Genomic DNA, 20957 nt, shown 5'->3' on the forward strand with positions numbered 1-20957 from the left:
CCTGGCTGTATTAGATCAAAAGGGGGCTTCTACTAAATACTGAGCAAAGGGTCTGAATACTTAGGACCATGTGATATTTTAGTTTTTCTTTTTTAATAAATCTGCAACAGTGTCAACAATTCTGTGTTTTTCTGTCAATATAGGGTGCTATGTGTACATTAATGAGGAAAAGAAATGAACCTAAATGATTTTAGCAAATGGCTGCAAGATAAAAAAGAGTGAAAAATTTAAGGGGGTCTGAATACTTTCCGTACCCACTGTATATAAAAAAAATAATAATAATCAATAATCAGATCAAATCAAAAAATTTATTCCAGGCCACATTTTTAATTGAAATTATAAAACGCTTTTATTTAAATGGGAATGTCTGAGTAATAATAGACACATAGGCTTCAGCAACAAAACCTTTTTTTTGTGTGTCTACCACAAGATTTTACACAAACACGTCTTCCATGTTCACATTGCACACACACACTGTATATATGCATATATATTGTTTTTCCTCCTTGCAATTTGTGTTTTCATTTTCTCCTGCAGAGATCACAAGGGTCAAGGTTTTATGACACATTCTTAGTTTTTTCATCCAACACTGAATATTTGCTTTCCATATGTGTCTCTATTGCATAATAAAATCAGGGTGCACTGATGAGCAGCTTGGAGATTCCCCCAGATTTGATTTCCATGGTATAATGTTTGTATACTGTCAATGAAACTGAATGTTTTCTGTCTATGGGTTCGTCTTTGGCAGTTTCATACAAGCTCTTAGAGTATTTTTTGTAGCGATCTTTTGCAGTCCTTAAGCTCAGGAAGAGAAGGTTTTTTGGAACAGCATTACTTTATTAAGTGATTGTATGAGAGTGACTGAATGACTGTAGCTGCGTAGTGTTACCACGTGCTGACTCGATGTAGGGGAAGGATTGGCCATCGCTGATGATAGTTAGTCTCAGGTGGCTACCAAGGCAACGCCTGATGCTCAGCTGGCTAGGTTTGGCTCAGGGACATTACGTTCTGCTCAGTGAGAGGAAGGTCTTTAAGTGGAGCACTTTAGAGGGGAACAGCACACATTCAGGGTATGTTCAGCCGTTTGTTACTCTCTGCGTACTCTTCTATTTCTCTGTCTCAGGCAGGCATCTTTTTTATTCTTTTCATGTTCAAAAGCTCTTTTTTTTTATTATTGCTCAACTCTTTTTACGCATTTTTTGATGCAGTGTTGAGTTAGTGAGCATGAGCCGATTGTCTTGCACACTCATACACACCTATATATTTATTGCATGAGTACCTGAGGCAGTGTTTCTAGCTGTGGATGATGAGCACTTACTGTAAATCTGTGGTTTATGCTTGTGTTGAACAATTACAAGAACAGCAAGAAGGGAAAGGATAACCAGCAGTGGAGTGAAAGTGGAGCTGTAATTAATTCAAAGTTACTGCAGTAGAATAATTTAAACGTACAGTGTTCAGACACAGTTCGATTACCTGGATATTTGTGTATATGCTTTTCTCTCTCTCTCTCTCTCTCTCTCTCTCTCTCTCTCTCTCTCTCTCTCTCTCTCTCCCTCTCTCTCTCTCTCTCTCTCTCTGTGAACATACAGTTAGACACAATTCAGTGACCTGGATATCTCTCTCTCTTTGTCTGTTTGTCTCTACTCTATCTATTTCTTTTCAGATAGTGTTTGTCAGGGTACAGGATGAGTTGTGGCAGCAGAGATCTGGATGACTCAGGAGTGGAAGAGGGGCCCAAGGAAGAGCCAGAGGAGGATGACGAGCCCAAAGTGTGCCAAGTGTGTGGAGATACAGCTACAGGATACCACTTCAATGCCATGACCTGTGAGGGCTGTAAAGGATTCTTCAGGTGGGCACTCTCTTTGTGTCTCTGTCTCTGTCTCTGTCTCTGTCAATGTCTTTCTCTCTCTCTCTCTTACACTTACCTCATCTTGCACATCTTAAGAGGTTGCACTTGATGCCTCAGAGAGTGGTCATAAATGTGACCATATTATAAACATATGGAGGCAGAAATAGTGCTGCTGGATGCTTTTAGACAATAACCTCAAGCTGTGAAGGCCTGCAGAAGGTATAATTTGACAATATTGCAGTTGAGTGCAAATGTGCTTAGCTGCGATGAAACGGTCAGAAATCAGATATATTCAATTCAATTCAATTCATTTTTATTTGTATAGCTCTTTTAACAATGAACATTGTCTCAAAGCAGCTTTACACAGATTATGTGGTGATAAAAATGAATAGGATGTTCTTTATAAGTGTAAGTGTGTCCCTGTATATAGTGCAGGTAAATAATCTTAATAATGGGGAAATGGGGAAAAAACATCATGCACTCTCTCTCTCTCTCTCTCTCTCTCTCTCTCTCTCTCTCTCTCTCTCTCTCTCTCTCTCTCTCTATATATATATATATATATATATATATATATATATATATATATATATATATATATATGTGTATGTGTGTGTGTGTGTGTGTGTGTGTAATTTAAAAGCAGCAATCAATTTCTGACGTATATTTATGTTTACTTGTGGTAATTATTAAATTTAGCAAATATGTATTAATCAATCATCAGTACGATTTTCAGGTCAAGAGTGACTAAATTCTTGAAAACAATGGGATTGCAGCAGAAATCCACCCTGAATTGAACAAGAATTATTCTCATTCACATTTAGGGGTAATTTACTTACTGTCATGTTCGAGAGATTTGGTGAAGCTACAGAAACCAAGAGAAAAAACTGTGAAAATCTACACAAAGAGTAATCAATGATCACCAAGTAGCAGTGTGGCAGCAACACCATATTCTGTAATAACAAGCCACCGACTAACTATTATAATCTTATAATTGATATATAATATTTTATAATACTATAATATAACAATTATATTAATCATATGCAATCCACCTTGTTTAATAAGAGAAACCGATCACAGATTCTCAATCCTTTTTTTTTTTTTTTTTAATCACTTCTGAAAGCAACTATTTTTATGAAAACTCATGCAAGTAAAAATATACCGTTAGTGTCACTGGTACAGCACAGGTTTCTTTGCAACCATGTCGGCATTGCAGTGTATACGAGTCTAATTGCAGTAGGCTAATTTTGCCACAGTAATATAGGCAATATATTTCTACACAACAGTGATTCACTCTGTGAAATCAGTGTTTTTGTTCATTTTTAGCAAAGCCAACATATGGTCTAAACGAATCCTATTACAGCTTCTGGTTTGCATGCGTTCTTATCAGCTTATTAAGCTTTAACAATTTTTTTTGCTTCCTTACACCCTGTGTAGCGAGCCTTGAGGCACATGCTCAGTGCTCAGTAAGCTTTTGAGATGTGCGTGAAATGCAATGTAAAGTCATTCTGCTATACAACATGCTGTTAATTAAATTCCTGTTTTTGAGTGCAAAGCTACCCAGGGTAGATTTTATCTGTTTTAACATGGACAAGAAAAGATAATATAGAACTAACAGCAGGTTCATGTAAATGGGCTACAAAATAGTGAGAAGAAAACACCTTATGAAATACAACCCACTGCAGAAGCCACGTTTTTCCACGTTCAACATTTAAATCGTCTGACCTGATAGCTATCACGATAGTTCAAATCAACTGTAGTCATTCCAGTGGAAGTGGAGGTATTAATCTTTATACTGTTGAGGAGTGAATGCATACATTGTGCATGTATTGAGTATTCGTATCTAGATAATGTGTTTTTCTTCTTAAATGCTCAGGATCTGAATACTCACCCTCCATTCAGTCTCCTAATGATAAAAAGTGTCTTTCTGTCTCATTGTTGTTTAGAGGTAGACAAAAGCCTTTGTAATGCTGAATGGCAGCTTGCTTAACCTTCACCGGTAGCCAGCTCTTTAGGCAAAATTGGATAAGTGCTTCCTTGTGCAGCAATAATTGCTTTCTGCTGTTTGAGAAGCAACTATGTTTTAACAGCAATTACCAGGTAATTATGACAGACAGGAGAGAGTTTCAGATCCAAACAGCAGTGCTCCGTAGCCTTGTATTGTTTTTGGATGTGGGAAATGGATAATTAGAGAAGTTCAGATTACAAATCGAGTGCATCCTAGCAACAATTAGCATACATTATGATATTATCTACGTACAATTAAGCTTTGACTTTTTGTATTTTCTATTTGCACTCTTTGAAGTTCAGCTGTCTCCAGAAAACTCTCCATCATATTGCAGTGAGTTGGATTAGTTGTAGTCATAATAATAATAATTAAGAGGCAGTTGATTCCACAAATAAGGAGCAGCGTAGCTAAAAGCTTGAGGTCCCATAGATGCCAAATGCATACGAGGAAGAAATAAGAAGAATGAAGACATCGATTTATGGGTTCAACAATGAATATATGTTAAAAGAAGGTCAGATAAATAGGGAGTCAGGTTATGTAATGCCTTATAAGCAAAAAGTAAGGTTTCGAATTTAATACACTGTTTAAGCGATTCATATTACAAAAGTGATAGTAATCCGCTCGAGTGACCTTGTTAATATGAGCTTCAAAAGATAAGGTATTGTTGAGGACAACACCCAAACTCTCAACATGTGTTGAGAGAGCAATTGTAGAACCGTCATAGAAGTGTGAGTTGCATAAGTCATTCTGCACATCATTCCAGGTTGGTTGGTTGATCAGTCCAATCCAATCCAATCCAATCCAATCCATCTATCCATCTATCTATCTATCTATCTATCTATCTATCTATCTATCTATCTATCTATCTATCTATCTATCTATCTATCTATCTATCTATCTATCTATCTATCTATCCATCTATCCATCTATCCATCCATCTATCCATCTATCTATCTATCTATCTATGAGTGTTAGAGAGGAACATGAACACAGTACAACTCGCCTGCTGTGAGTCTGAACCTAAACGTGCTATCCATCCATCCATCCATCCATCCATCCATCCATCCATCCATCCAATAATTTAAATCTATTCATCTCCCCACAATGTCCAGATATTGGTTTATTTTCCCTAATGAGCAAGTTTAATGAAAAACTCTCTAAAATGACATGAGGATAAAACTTTGAAAAGAAAAACATTTTCTTCTGGATAACATCTATCCAACTGTCCATCCAATTAGTTAGGTTTCTGGTTCACAGTACACTCTGCATTGCTGAGTGTATAGCAAATCAGAGACCCAATCTTGAACTACGATGCATCATATGTCTCTTTCTTCTTGCTTACAGTGTAAGCTAACAGTGATCTCAGGATGGCACACCGCTTTCTTTTACATGATGTGAAAAAGTACATCATGTAAATGTTCTTCTGTGCTCCATGGCATTGCCCAGTAGTGTGATGGACTCGTGTGGCTGTGCAGGCTTTCATTTTTTTAATTTTTCTGGGAGAGTTTTCTTATTGTGTAGCAACATTGAGTGCAAGAACAGTGCTATCTAAATTCACTATCCGACCCATTGTCCATTTTTCCACAGTTATGTTTTTTTTAATATTGTGACCTACTTTTCAACAATTTTAAGTGTGTACCCACTTGTCTCAGCTTGTCACCCCAGTATACAAATAGCACCATTGCAGCACATGGCATTCATTTTTGATGCTTGTAGAAAATGTGAATTGTGTTAAAGCCGTCATCAGACTTGCTTTATTTGCGCAGAGAAAGGGGAAATAGTCTGTAAGTGTACATTAGAAATAAAATGCTATAAAGCCTCTATGGAAAAAAATGAGAGAAAGAGCTTAATAGATTCCAAGAGGCAATGTGTCTGCTTGAACTTTCAGGTTAATGGAAAAGCTTTTAATGTTTTTCAATCGGGGACAATGTGTTAGATTAGCTGTTATGAAATGGCTGTTAAAATAACCACAGAGAATTTGTTGGTTGGTTGGTCCTTGTATCTATTTTTACATCCATCTGTTTAATTTAGTTCCATCCAGCTCATCATTTCAAGTTTCTTATTCATCCATCTATCTATGCCCCTTCATTCATTTATTTAATCAGACTAGGACTTAGATATACTTTATCGATCCCTATTTATTTGAAAATAAAATAAAAAAGCAGAATGTAATTAAATAATTCTAACTTATACAGTAAAACCCTGTTGTACGAGCAACCTATAGTTCGAGCAAACGGAGATACGAGCAAACTTGCTTGCAAAATTTTACCCTGTTTCACAAGCAAATTTCTAAAGGCACGAGCAAACCCACGCTGCCGGTTCACCGTTTTCTCTTAGTTAATGACGTATCACTCGGTCGCTCTCGTTGTTCAGTGCAGCAAAAATGTAACTTTTTTTAGTTTTATATTTTTATTTCACTAGAAATCTTAAAAAATGTCTCACAAGTAAATCAGTGATGGTGCTGTGAAAACAAAAGTAAATAGTATTGCCCTGGAAATTGAGGAGGTTACGAGCGTGATGTGCGTCCCCCCACGCACATCACAACCACTACCACATGAGTAAGTGTTATGCGAGAAACAGAGGCGGAAGCGGAAGTCAAAGCAAACAAAGTTTATTTTGCAAAAACGCGTACTCGCAGTAACTGGGAAGTAATCCAGTGGTGCGCGGTGGGAGCGCGGTCCACTAGTCCAGAACTGGATGAGAAGCAGTCTGTGTAATAGCCAAAGGAGCGCGTAGGAGACGCGCGCCTCTGACCACAAGCGCGGGAGAATCGTGACATGTACAGCCAAACCATTGATGATAACGGACAGCGAGTGAGGGTGAATGAGGGGTTTATATATGGTTGGGTGATGAGTGCTAAACGAGAGTCAGGTGTGTGATTAGTAAGCCGGTGAGCAGCTCCATGCGGGCGGGGCACGCACGGGAGAAGAATCAGGGAGCTCCCTGACAGTAAGTGTTAAATTATATTTACATTACCGTATTTTGCGGTGTATTTATTTGTTAAAATAGGCTACAATTACTTTTTAAGTGCAGAAATAAGCGATCGAGATCTCGGAACGGATTAAATCACTTTTACATTCATTCTTATGGGGAAAATCAGTTCGAACGTACAAGCAAATGGACCTACGAGCAATTTTCCAGAACAAATTATGCTCGTACAACGGCGTATAAATACAATATTGGAAGATGATGCTACATAAAAAAACAGAGTGCAACAGGCAAAAAGTAAGAAAAGAAAAAGAATTAAATGTGCAAATTGTCAGTGTATATACAGTACAGACCAAAAGTTTGGACACACCTTCCCATTCAAAGAGTTTTCTTTATTTTCATGAATATGAAAATTGTAGAGTCACACTGAAGGCATCAAGGGCTATTTGACCAAGAAGGAGAGTGATGGGGTGCTGCGCCAGATGACCTGGCCTCCACAATCACCGGACCTGAACCCAATCAAGATGGTTTAGGGGTGAGCTGGACCGCAGAGTGAAGGCAAAAGGGCCAACAAGTGCCAAGCATCTCTCGGGGAACTCCTTCAAGACTGTTGGAAGACCATTTCAGGTGACCACCTCTTGAAGCTCATCAAGAGAATGCCAAGAGTGTGCAAAGCAGTAATCAAAGCAAAAGGTGGCTACTTTAAAGAACCTAGAATATGAGATTTTTCAGTTGTTTCACACTTTTTTATTATGTATATAATTCCATATATAATTCCACATGTGTTCATTCATAGTTTTGATGCCTTCAGTGTGAATCTACAATTTTCATAGTCATGAAAATAAAGAAAACTCTTTGAATGAGAAGGTGTGTCCAAACTTTTGGTCCATACTGCTGTATGTGTGTGTAAAGTGAGAGTAAATAATCGGATATGTATAAAATTGCTATTACCATCTACATCGAGTGAGTCATTGTACACTGTAATGGCATACGGTAGGAATGATTTCTTGAGCTGTTCTTCATGACAGCAAAGCTGAATCAGTCTTGTCCACAAATCCAACCTCCTCACCCATGGTGGTAACAGGTTTAATCACAGTTTTACCCTTCTTAAAGTACACTGCCATCTTCTTGGTTTTCACAATGTATAGGAGCAGATGGTTCCTGGTGCACCATTCCACAAAGCTGTCCAGAAATTCTTTGTACTCCGACTCCTGTCCATCCCTAATACTAGTCATCAGAGAACTTCTGCAGATGGCAGGACTGAGTTGTATTGGAAATCTGAGGTGTACAGAGTTAACAGGAATGGAGAAAGGACAGTCCTCTGAGGTGCTCATGTGTTACTGACCAACTGGGACCTATTTAACAGAAAGTCAGCTATCCAGGACACAATGGATGTGCTGACACCTGTCCTGAGCAGTTTCTCACTCAGTAGAAATGGTTGTATTTTATTAAAGCCATGGGGGAAATAGAAACATGATCCTCACAATACCACTACACCCTTTCAAGAAAGAGTGAGCACACTGCAACAGGTTAATGACCACATCATCCAAGCCCACATGAGGCTGGTATGCAAATTGTAGTGGGTCTCGAGAAGGTTTAACCAGTGGCCCTAGATATGCCAAATGTAGGTGCTCCTACAACTTCCTGACATGTGATGTCAGTGGGGCGGGTCTGAAGTCATTGAGGCCAGAAGGGATAACCTTCTTAGGTACCGGTACTACATAGGATGTTTTCCATAGCACTTGTATTATTCCTGCATCAGACTCAGGCTTAAGATGTATTACAGGATACCAGACAGCTGAGCAGCACAAGACTTTAGGATCCTGGGGCTAATACCATCAGGGCCTCCAGCCTTTTCCAGCTGTATTCTAACCTGGTTAGCCAACACAGTCAGGGAAGGTGGTGTGCTGGTTTCAGTGGAGGATTGTGCTGGGGGGTTGTGAACAGGGGTGCTCAGCAGTTGCTGATGATGGTGATTTGGGTGTTGATTTGAGGGTGTGAATACTGGCCCTGTGTGGAACGGCTCGCCCAGAGTTCCTGTGCTGAATCTGTCCAGGCTGCCCCCCTGCTGACAAATGGACGAGACCAGCTATGACTGAATAACTAACAGCAAGAATCGCAAGTTAACTCTGGCGTGAAAGAACCTTGAGAAATAAATTTTGTTCGCAGTCTATGGTGTTTGCAGTTTTTCTCAGTTGCTTTAGAGCATTTCTTGAATCATTCTTAATATTTGCAAACCAGTAAGTGCATTTCTTAAAACAATGTGTACAAACGGCGCAACAGAATAGATTTCTTGCAAAAGGCTGTACTTTTTTCAAAATCCTTAGTTCATCTTTCAAAAGTAGATATTTGTGTCAATGAACATCTCATTGCCATCGGAATGAAAGTCATTTTGTAACTGTTCACAAACACGTCTTTCAGAATGTTTAGTCATGTTGTCAATTGAACAGCGCATGGTTTCAGTGGAGGATTGTGCTGGGGGAATTTCGACAGCACAAATGTATTTTTTTTTTATTGCATATTTGATTTATATTGATTGCAAGAAACCAGGCAGGATTTACACTTTTTTTCTGTACTGTACTAGTGTTCGTTCGTTTCTTGGTTGTTCATACATTTTCAGAAATTATAATTCTGTTTTGCTTTGTCTGTATATGGTGGCCAATGGAACTTTCACAGATTCACCTTTGACTTGTTTTAGCAAACTAGTTGATCATGGGTTAATTATGATGCTGTACTCTTGCCTTAATTAGTGACATTCAAATCAATTCAGGACACATTTACCAAAAAAAGTTTCAAAGACAATTTACGCTTGAAAGATTATGACAACTGATTGAACAATTTTGCATTCCACAATATGTAAATAAATATTCGTTGTCTGTAGTGGTCACTCTTTAAAGAGTTTCTATTCTTTGCTGTTTACTTTATGTAGAAGTGTATTTGCAAGAGTGAAAGGGAAAGTTTATAGGACTGTAGTGAGACCTGCGATGTTGTATGGTTTAGAGACAGTGGTATTGACTAAAAGACAGGAGGTGAAGCTGGAGGTAGCAGTAAAAGAGGAAGGCCAAGGAGGAGGTTTATGGATGTGGTGAGAAAAGACATGCAAGTGATTGGGTTGAAGTAGAGGACAGGATGGTATGGAGACGGATGATCCGCTGTGGCGACCAGTAAGAAGAAGTAGATGAGGTGTTTACTGTATGTCGGTCTGTAGTGCAAATTGCCTTTAATGGGCACAGTATGTCAGTTCTGCAGTCTTTAGCATTCAGAGTCTGTAGTGTTTTTCAGTGCTTATCGTATGTCACAAATTCAATCTGAAGTGATAATGTTGGTTTTGCAGTGTGTAGGATATACACTCAGTAGTGTTTATTGTGTTCACTATATGTGCTCACACTCTTATCTCGGTATGTTGCTGTGTTACAGACGTGCCATGAAGGGTACACCAAATTTTCGCTGTGCGTTCCAGAACAAATGCATCATCACCAAGAGCAATCGACGTCAGTGCCAGTCCTGCCGGCTACAGAAATGTCTTTCCATCGGCATGCTGAAGGAATGTGAGTGTGATGTCCTTGGAACCTCTGCATTTATTTGCTGGAATTTCTCTCTCCATAGTACATTTGAAGATTTCTTATAGAAAGAAGTTTTACTTCTTAGAGTTTTATATCTCTATACCTCAACACATTTTTGAAAAGGCAACACTTATATTTATGTCATTGTTGAAGATGATTATCTGCATATATATATATGTGTGTGTGTGTGTGCTTGTGTGTGTGTGTGTGTGCTTGTGTGTGTGTGTGTGTGCTTGTGTGTGTGTGCTTGTGTGTGTGTGTGTGCTTGTGTGTGTGTGTGTGTGTGTGTGTGTGTGTGTGTGTGTGTGTGTGTGTGCTTGTGTGTGTTAGTGATAATGTCAGATGAGGCTGTGGAGAAACGGAGGATGATTATCCGAAGGAAAAGGTTGACTGAGGAACCTACCGTGCTCACACAAGAACAAGAAAACATCATTCAGGAGCTGCTCATGGCTCATGCAAAAACCTTCAACATGACCTTTTCCGACTTCAGACAGTTCCGGGTTTGAATTTTGCTCTTCTTCTTTATATGTTTTAAAATATTGTATGCCATTTTATTCATAGCACTTATCGCTACTGTTTTGATAATTGTGTGATTAAAGTTAATAATTATTATTGCTTTTTAGACGTTATCCTTGATTTAGAAAACACACAAGGAAAATGTCTTTGCTTAAAAGTTTCTTTTTATCTTGAATGGCACCTGGCAAACATCTCACTCATGTACTTCACTCCAAGTATTTTGTACTGCACTTCAAAAATACTTTGGCAGAAGACTATTGCAAAATAAACTGAATGTCAAAAGCCAAAAAGAACATATGAATCTAATGGTCAGGTGTCCACAAACCTTTGTCTATATAGTCTAATTCTGGAAGAACATAGAAAGGGATCCTTTAGAAGTAATTAATCTCCATCACGTCTCTGACACTGTCCAGGGTTTTTCTCCCTATCATGACACAGTATTGTTTTAATAGAATCCATGTATGCCAACACTGGAGATTTTAGGATGGTTGGTAATCCCCTGAAAACATTCCTGATTATAAATGTGAATAAAAAATTATCCTGAGCTGTATGGATAATTTAAAGCTACAAGCATTATTTTACTGTTGTTGCCATGGTTACATTTAAGGGGCATGAGAAGTGTTGCTCTAATATTCAACCGATCTTTTAGTTCAACAAGCTCTTGGTAATGAACCCCAGAAATTATTTGTTGAGGTGAAATTATTTGTAAATGTTTACATGAGTGACGTTAACGATTTAGCAGTTCAAAGGCAAATGCAATAGTGATGTCTAAATAGGAGCCAACTCCTAACCATTGTCATGGTAACATATGGTATGGAGGGCAGTTTGAGAACTAATTAAAAGTTTGTATTGGATTTTTATTATATTTGATATTTTTATCAAAAGTATCTCTATTTGAGTTAAGTCCATGAACAGATTAAAGTCTAGTAACTGAAATGGAGTAAAAAATCTATACTTCATGAGATTTTATGTTTCTTTTTTTATGAAGACGATGTAATACGGTAGCATTTCACATACAGGTATAATACTCTCATATTTCCCAAGGTGGATCTACTATGGGACATAGAACAGACAGTAATAATAATAAGTATTGCTGCAAGCAGCGATTAGAGGGGTTTAAGCAAATGAGGTACTGAAGGTCATAAGGAAATGACATTAGGAACATGCCCACCGAGTTTCATTGTAATACGCCTCTGGTTGTCTAACAGGTGCTCACAGGTAATTGCCATATGGTGGCTATGTTTTTTAAAATACATAAAAAACCTCATGAACTCTTATGGCACATTAGACAGATACACTGCGTGCCAAGTATCAAGTCGGTTGGATGAACGGTTGCGTAGTTAGCCATTTTTATTGTTTGTTTGTTTGTTCAGTGCCACCAATTGGCCAAGCTATGCATTGCCATGCATACAAGTGACCCACCTACTTTGAACACTTTGACGACCCTTTGAATAGTGATTACAAATATTTTATTGATAATTCTTGATAAGCACTGTCCAGCGAACATTTCTAAACTGAGTTAGTTCTAAACGGATGAAAAACCTAGGACTTGTTTGCAAAAGTATGTTTTTAAACATAATTAAAAATAATTAATGAAGGATTTAATTGAGAGAAGTGGTCCTTGGGGCAATGTTGCTTAGCATAAGGAGATCAATCAATAGCAAAATATGCAATCATTTACAGACTTGAAAAAACACAATTATGTTTTGATCAGCCTCAGTTAACCTTGTCTAACAGGTGCTCAAATGTCATTGGCAGATGGCGACCATGTTTTGTGAAATATGCAAATGTCCTTATAAAGCCTTCTAGAGCATTGGACAGAGACACAACATGCCAAGTTTCAGGTCAATTGGATGAACAGTTGTGTAGTTATAGCTATTTAAATATTTTCCCTTGTTTAGCGCCACCAAGTGGCAAAGCTACACAATTTTTTTTTTTGTGAAGATATATTTTTCTGTTAGGGGGAGTGGTGGCTCCAGCGGTTAAGGCGCTGGGTTGCCGATCGGAAGGTCTGGGGTTCAAGCCCCGGTATCGCCAAGCTGCCACTCTTGGGCCCTTGAGCAAGGCCCTTAACCCTCTATGCTCCGGGGGTCCCTTACGAGGGAAATATCAAGGTCCGTCGGAGTGACGTAGGGCCGCCTTCCCGTGGGCTCACTACCTGCAGGAGGGACCGTAAGGGACGGTGCTGTGAGGATTGGGCAGCAGTCCAAGGCGGGGGCCTGCTTAGACTGCTGCCCCCGTGACCCGAATTACGGATAAGCGGGGGAAAATGAATGAATGAATGAAATATTTTTCTGTTCACATTTTAATAAAAGTGGCCCCGCCTACTTCGAACGTTTTGGCGAGCCTTTGCGATGTTAAACTGAAAGTTGTTTTGAAAGTTTACATTAACAATTCCTGTATACTGAACTTTGCTGCACTGGATTCGTTCCGACGGCACGAAAAACCTAGGACAAGTTCACAAAAGTTTTTATGTTTTTAACATTACTTAAGTTTTGACCCAAATAGAAAAATGTTGTGTCTACGATAAACCTTGTACGAGCTATAGCCAAACATTTGTGAAATTAAGTTTTTGGACTGTAGCACCTCCCTTTGTCTAACTGTTCAAATTGAGCTTTACCATCTGTACAAGCTTCAACTCTCTAGGCCTTACGGTTTAGTCTGCATGATCAGTTTTAGGGCAGAGGGATAATAATACAAATATTATTGATAAATCTCTACAATAACAATAGGGTTTTAGCATTTCATGCTTGAACCCCTAATAATTAAAGCTGCAAGCAGGATTTTCAGGGGGCCAAGCACCCAGACTTGGTTAGCTTCATGGACATGTGTACATTCACATGTACACTGCTTTTAGCTAACTGTTACATAAACAATTATGAAGTGTGCAGTAGAAATGACAAACTGGTTCAAGGTGGAGGTGGGCATGCATCCAGGATCGGCTTTGAACCCTTTCCTGTTTGCAGTGGTGATGGACAGGTTGACTGACAAGGTCAGACAGAAGTCTCCGTGAACTATAATGTTTGCGGATGATATTGTGATTTGTGATGATAGTATGGAGCAGGTTGAGAAGAGAAACAAGTTTATTAGTGCATGTAGGACGTTTTGGAGACAAGGTGAGGGAGGCGAGATTGGGATGGTTTGGACATGTGTAGAGGAGGGACATGGGGTATATCGGTAGAGGAAGACCAAGGAGGAGGTTTATGTATGTGGTGATGGAAGACATGCAGGTAGTTGGTTTGAAAGAGGCAGATGCAGAGGACAGGGTGGTATGGAGATGGATGATCCTCTGTGACAACCCCTAATGGGAGAAGCTGAAAGAAGAAGAATTTGCATAAATAATCATAGCAAAGCAAAGCCAACATTTCATATAGATTCAAAAGTGATTTTTTTTTATAAAAACCTTTAACTACAGACAGTGAAAGAATTGTTGACTGTTGTAGGAAATGTGATGATGTAAACCAAACAAAGTTTGGAAGAAGGAAGTGTACTAATATTGGCAGTTAAAATAATAGCATTTAAGTATGGTATTGTAACTTTTGACCAAAGGTGGTGAGTGAGGAAATTTGTTGCCAAGGCAAGGCATGCTACTGCTTTCACCTCTTGCCTGGTAGCTTCCTTGTCAGATTTGTTGACCCATTACAGGCAAATGGTTTAGAGTCAAAAATGTGTCTTTGTATAACTTTTTTGAGATTACTCTGAAAACGACATTTGCAGTGGTGAATGAAATTCAAATGGTAGAAAATCTTAAAGTCTTGACCCAGGAAATCCAGGGATGCTTAGCTTTTACATTTTGGACATGTCATGAGGATAAACATGGTTCCAAATCAGGCCCAGATATAACCCATTGCTGGTGGTGAAGCTTTGGCAATTTGCTCAGAATGTTCTCTTTAAACAGTGTGCCAAATTTCACAACTTTTTTTACTTTACAATGGTTCTATGGGCTGCCATGTATACACTAGTCAGGAGAAGAAGATAATGGAGAATAACTTTATACCTTACACCTTTAGCGCTTGAATCATATATTAAAAGACAATAGAAAAAACAAAATGTACATAAAGGCAGCTGAGTCAAACAAGAAATATAAAACTAAAATATAGAATAATACAAATCTACTGTATGCTTATATTGAGTTATAAACTGTAGGAATTATATTGGTTAAACATTTTAGGTTTTGAACATACAAAAGCTTGAGAGATATAGTGTTCTGTATAGATTTTGCTTTCATGATTCTCTTTTATTAAAATATCCGCAAGTATATTTTGGCAAGTTGTTACCACATTCAAATCATAAACATTTCAATGCTGAATGGTGACTTGTAGCTGAATGGAATGAAACAGCTTTCTGGTTGTGAATGTATTTTTTGTTGTGCTAGTTCATGGCATAGGGCATTGCACACCTAATGAATGTGTAGCGTATTATACACAGAAGTGTAAATAGCTAAATAAAAAGGGCTTATTAAAAGCTGCTGAAGGTTTCAGGCCTGTTTTTTTTTAAACTGATGTTGATAATGGCTAATGATGTTGACAAAACTGATGTTGCTAAATGCTAATGATGTTAACATTTACAGAGGACCATGAAAGCGTGTGCTTAGGGTTAGACTGTAGCCATTTTGTTGCTGAGAAGGTTGCAATTTGTATTACTTTTTTTTCACATTTTCTTAAATGTGTTCAGTAACAGTACGTTTATGGGTGAAACTTAGATCTGTGCTCGATGAAAGTTGAAAATTTGATTTTTGCTTTCAAGTGCAAAGATCAACCATTAAATGCTTCTGTTTTACTAAAATGCATATAATGCAATTCTCCTTAGTCAGTTGGTTGAGTGTTTAGATGTCACATGTCTAAAACCTTGCATTTGCACATAATTTGGTAGTTTGGGCATTTGCGGTCACTATAATACTTAAAAGAAATTTAATTCACTGTGCTGAGCACAACTACCACTAGGAAAGTGGTATCTTAGTGATTAAGATGTTAGACTTATCAGACGGTTGTGAGTTTGAATCCCAGCACTATCAAGTTGCCACTGCTGGGCCCTTGAGCAAGGCTCTCACCCCCAACCTGCTCAGCTGTATAAATGAGATAATTGAAAGATAATCTGCATAAATACTGTAAATGTTACTATTGTTGTAGTTGTGTGATACCACATATTTTGGTGAGCATGTGACATCACAATGTCCTAAACAATAAATACAAATATGAACAAAAGTCTTTCTACACCCATTGTACAATACATGAAATTAGGCCATGTGACAAAGACTAAGTTCTGCTCCAGTACCCTGACCTTCAACATCACCAGTGAACTCTAAAACAAAAACATATTTCTAATAAAACCATGTTTCTACCTTGTGTCTATTTCTATAAAACAAAAACCACTTTTTTTGAATGAATTTTAACTTGTTTATCTGTTCATTGTTGGTGAAATTTACAGACGTAATGATGAAGTGCTGCATTGAAAGGACCCCATTTTAAAAACCCATTTGCAGAGTGCGTCTCAGCTTTAACACATAGTAATAGTGTGCTTTTATGATCTTTCTGTAACAGCTGAGAAAAATGAGGTGTGAAAATAAGCCTGGATCTGTCTTTATCTGTGAACAGTTTTTCCTGCACAGACTCACACAGCTGTATGCTTATTCACTACATAACACAAAGACTTCACCTCCATTCATAAGTACTGACCACACCCTAGTAATAACCCCCCCAGAGCCGATGTAAATTTGAGAAAAGATAGATCTGAAAAACTATATATAACCTCTACTTACGAAGGTTTCACAGGGCATGTGGTGCATCAGTTAAATAGAAATAGCCCTTTTTTCCAAACATGAATCACTTCACAGAATATATCCTGTAAGGACATAGAAAAAATATATAGTAATTATAAACTCCATTACTCGTCAGCTTTCTTTATTCTATCGCTCTGTGGTGAATATACTCTCAAGATGAATAATCAAGGATTAATATACATGGAGTGAAAATGTTCAGAAAGCTAGTGCAACCTAATAGGGACACATTTAATACACAAAAACAAGTACCTTAAAATTGACATTTTCTCCCAAATGTTCTCTTTTTTCTGCTGCTGTACTTGTTTCTGTAGACCAATTTGTTAAAAGATTTTTTTATATGAATTCATCTAAATATTTATACTGAAGGGATCTTCTGAATACTGACATTTAGAAATATACTGTGGACTGAATACAGATAACCTTTATGAACATAAAAGTAATGTACGAGAGAATGTATACAAATTATGATCCCTGTGCTAAAGTGATGTGTGTGTGTGTGTGTGTGTGTGTGTGTGTGTGTGTGTGTGTGTGTGTGTGTGTGTGTGTGTGTGTGTGTGTGTGTGTGTGTGTGTGTGTGTGTGTGTGTGTGTGTGTGTGTGTGTGGTCCATAGCCGCTCGACCGTGATGAGAACACTAAGGTGGCCGAGAGGAACGAGGAGGTGGATGACGCCAGAGAAAACACCAGCAGGCTTGACTCCTCTTTTGGCAGCATGCTCCAAACTAAGCAAACCAAAGACAAAAAACTGCAGTTCACCAACCTTCCTCATATTACAGACCTGAGCACCTATATGATCCAGAACATCATCAGCTACGCCAAGCTTATCAAAACCTTCAGGTATACCACTCCTTTCCAATTAGAGATACCAACTTAGAACATTATGTTTTGATATCCAGCAATGCCACGTAAATTATTACAGCCATAACATTAAAACCACCTGCCAAATATTGAATAGGACTCCCTTTTTTTTATTATAACAGCTTTTACCCATGAGGACCTCATAAGATTATTAAAGGGTGTGTTTTTTTTTTTATGGGACCAAGACATTAGCAGCAGATCCTTTAGGTTTAGACATATACTTGTTGATTGTGGTTATGGTTTGATGCCGCTGCTCACAGGCAAACTGAATCGGTTCCTGTCACGTTCTGATCTGAGTCCTCCCCTGGTCTGTTCACCTTGTTGATGCGGATGTACAGGAAAACTGGTCTTACGGTCCATAAAGATACGTACAAAAGTCAGACTCTGCACTATAAGAATTGTATTGTTAATACTAAATCTAGTTACTATTCTGGTTTGAACTGTTCTAACAAAGGCAAAATTTAGACACTTTACTTTACTTTTTTATACTATTTTTAGACCTCAATGTTCTTTACCTTCTGCAACTCTCTGATACCCTTTTTCAATAATAAATTATATAAAATTTACCTGCACTTAGGTTCACCTTCCTTCCTTACCCCTTCTTCTGAATTTTAACCCTATTCCTCACTTATTCTCTGCTTTTCAGCTCCATACCACTTCAGATATTTTAGATCTTATACATAAGTCTAAGTCTTCTACTTGCTCACTGGATCCTCTTTCCACTGTTTTGGTTAAGGCCTGTTTCCCCTCTTTGCTTCCTCTTAATTCTGCTATCATTTGCTTCTCTCTTATCACTGGAATTGTTCCTATGGCTCTTAAAACCGCTGCTATTACTCCAATTCTGAAAAAAACTGGTGCTGATCCGAATGATTTCAGTATTCTCTGTCCTCGCTTCAATTTACATTTCCTTTCTAAAATCTTTTAAAAAATATAGTTGCTTTTCAGCTTCACTCTCATTTAACTTTTAAAAACTTGTATATACAATTCCATTCTGGTTTTCGCCACTTTCATAGTACAGAAACTGAACTTTAAAAAATGATAAATTTCCTGATTAATTTATTATTTATTCATTAATGACCTGATTCTGGTTTAGATAACTTTCTTATCCTTCTTGATTTAAGTGTGGCCTTTGAAACTATTTCTCATACTATCCTTTTTGATCGACTTATTTCAATTGGCCTTACCCTGGACTGGTTTAAATCATATCTATCAGGGTGCACACAGTTCAACAAATTACACTAATTTAGTTCCTAATCTTTCCCTGTTACCACTGGAGTCCCCCAGGTTTCTGTCCTGGCACCTCTTCTTTTTATTATCCACTTTCTTCCTCTTGGCAATATCTATCGTAAATATGGTATCCATTTCCACTGTTATTATTCCAGCAATTCCTCCCAGCCTCCTTCTTCCCTTCTTGACTGCTTTAATGAACTCAAATCCTGGTTCTCTTCCAATATTCTCAAATGAAATAGTGGGAAAACAGAATTTATTCTAATCAGGACTAAATCAATTTTATCTTAAATTTAGAATTTTTTCCTCTCATTTGACATTTATTTTGTTTCCCCTTCTATTTAGGTTTGGGAGTCCTCCTAGACAGCGCACTGTAATTTCAATCACATATTAATAACATCACTCAGTCTCATTTTTATTTGTGTAGCGCTTTTACCAATGAACATTGTCTCAAAGCAGCTTTACACAGATAATGTGGTAAAAAAAATAAATAAGATGTTCTTTATAAGTGTAAGTTTGTCCCTGATGAGCAAGCCAGTGGCGACTGTGGCAAGGAAAAACTCCCCGAGATGGCATAAGGAAGAAACCTTGAGAGGAACCAGATTCAAGAGGGAACCTATTTTCATCTGGGTTGAACCGAATGTCCATTTATTACAGATAAATTATGTTGCGGGTACAGTGATGGTGATCAGAAGCAAACTGTAGTCCTGAGTCAGTGTAGCAGACTGTTGACATTAACTACAGGCCAAATCCATCCTCAAATCTCCCGTTCTTACTCCGGAATTTAATATCATATATCTTCCTTCTTCTCTCAACCACCATGCTACTGCTATCCTTCTTTAATTCCCTTCTTTTTGGTTTTACTCACAAATCTCTTCTTAAGCTTTAACTGGTACAGAACTCAGTTCTCAGTAATTACTAAAACTCACCTTTCACCAAATTACTCCAGTTTTGCAGCAGCTTTACTGGCTTCCGGTCAAGCTTTGCATTGACTTTGAAACCTTTCACTTTTAAGGCTATTCACAACCTTGCCCCTTTCTATTTGTCTGATCTTCTCCATATTCATGTTTCTTCTCGTTCTCTAAGATCTGCCTTGTCTCTCCTTCTTTTTGTTCCTTTATCATGTCTTGCCACCACAGGGCATAGGGCTTTTTACCTCCAGACATTAGAATAATTGACTCTCTGTTTTAAAATCTAGACTAAAGTCTCACCTGTTTAGCTTTGCATGCTCTTCCCTCCTCCACTCCTTCTAAATCTTATTGGCCCTGTTACACAGTCACAGTTATACTCTTATTTAGTCTTTGTAATTGTTGTTTTGTATTTGTCATAAGCTGTGTACATTGTTTCTTTGTGTTGTTTCATGCTTTGTCTTGTAGCCTATTGTGCGGTGTCCTTGAGTGTTGAGAAAGTTGCCTATAAACAGAATGTATTTTTATTATAATTGTTATTACCGTATTTTTCGGACTATAAGCCGCTACTTAGTTCAATGTAGGCACCTGCGGTTTATAGACAGGTGAGGCGTATTTATGTTCAAAATAAAAATCTTTTTAAAATTCAGTGGGTGCGTCTTATATTTGGGTGTGCCTAATAGTCCGGAAATTATAATTATCCTTTCCATAATGACTTGAATTGACTTGACTTGACTTCTGTTGTTTCTTCCAAACACTAACTGCTGCATACAAGTAACAAAAGATCTACCCAGTTATCTGTCCCAGTGATCTACCTATCACAATTTTACCCATGTCAAAGTTACTCAGATTCTTAGCCCATTTCTCATGCTCCAACACACCAATTTTAGGAACTGGCTGTACTTTCTACCTGTGTACCTGTTTTTAAGGTAATGACACACCAAAAAAGTTCACTTAGTGACATTAATAGGATCCAAATCATGAAAAAATGTATGGAGTGAAGCTTACACAGCAATTTCCCTTGATCAGTAATTAATACAGTATACTGTAGTATAGTAACATTTTCATGTCTCATACGTAGGCCAAAAAAATATATATTATAAAAAACTTCTCGAGGTTACGTATGTAACTGTAGTTCCCTGAAGGAACAAGACGCTGTGTCGGAACTCTTTGGGAGCGCGGCTGCATTGTTCATGCTCTAAATAATGTGTGTAATCAGTCAAAATTGAAGGCAGGCTGTCACCGGTGGGGTGACGTCACGACCAGGAAGTATAAAACACACATGGCGTGAAGCCGGCTTCAGCTTCTGCTATTATAATCCAT

The 20957-nt window shown here is 38.0% G+C and overlaps 1 protein-coding gene and 1 long non-coding RNA gene across 6 annotated transcripts in view; one reads left to right on the forward strand and one right to left on the reverse strand.

The window, feature by feature from the left end:
- Positions 1-1686, reverse strand: part of LOC310723802 — a 40355-nt gene extending 38669 nt beyond the window's left edge. Inside the window, exon 1 of the long non-coding RNA XR_014532783.1 lies at positions 1584-1686. This is a non-coding gene — a long non-coding RNA (uncharacterized lncRNA). The remainder of the gene's footprint in view (positions 1-1583) is intronic.
- The window catches only part of nr1i2 (nuclear receptor subfamily 1, group I, member 2), a 71687-nt gene that overhangs the window by 38669 nt on the left and 12061 nt on the right, over positions 1-20957 (forward strand). For all 5 annotated transcript variants that reach the window (XM_083537108.1, XM_083537112.1, XM_083537109.1 and 2 more), the window contains 4 exons: positions 1664-1849; positions 10203-10333; positions 10679-10848; positions 17255-17478. In XM_083537108.1, coding sequence (XP_083393234.1) covers positions 1686-1849; positions 10203-10333; positions 10679-10848; positions 17255-17478 — 689 coding nt within the window. In that variant the 5' untranslated portion in view covers positions 1664-1685. The remainder of the gene's footprint in view (positions 1-1663; positions 1850-10202; positions 10334-10678; positions 10849-17254; positions 17479-20957) is intronic.

The sequence above is a fragment of the Silurus aristotelis genome (genome assembly GCF_946808225.1).
Source record: "Silurus aristotelis genome assembly, chromosome: 3".
NCBI lineage: Eukaryota > Metazoa > Chordata > Actinopteri > Siluriformes > Siluridae > Silurus > Silurus aristotelis.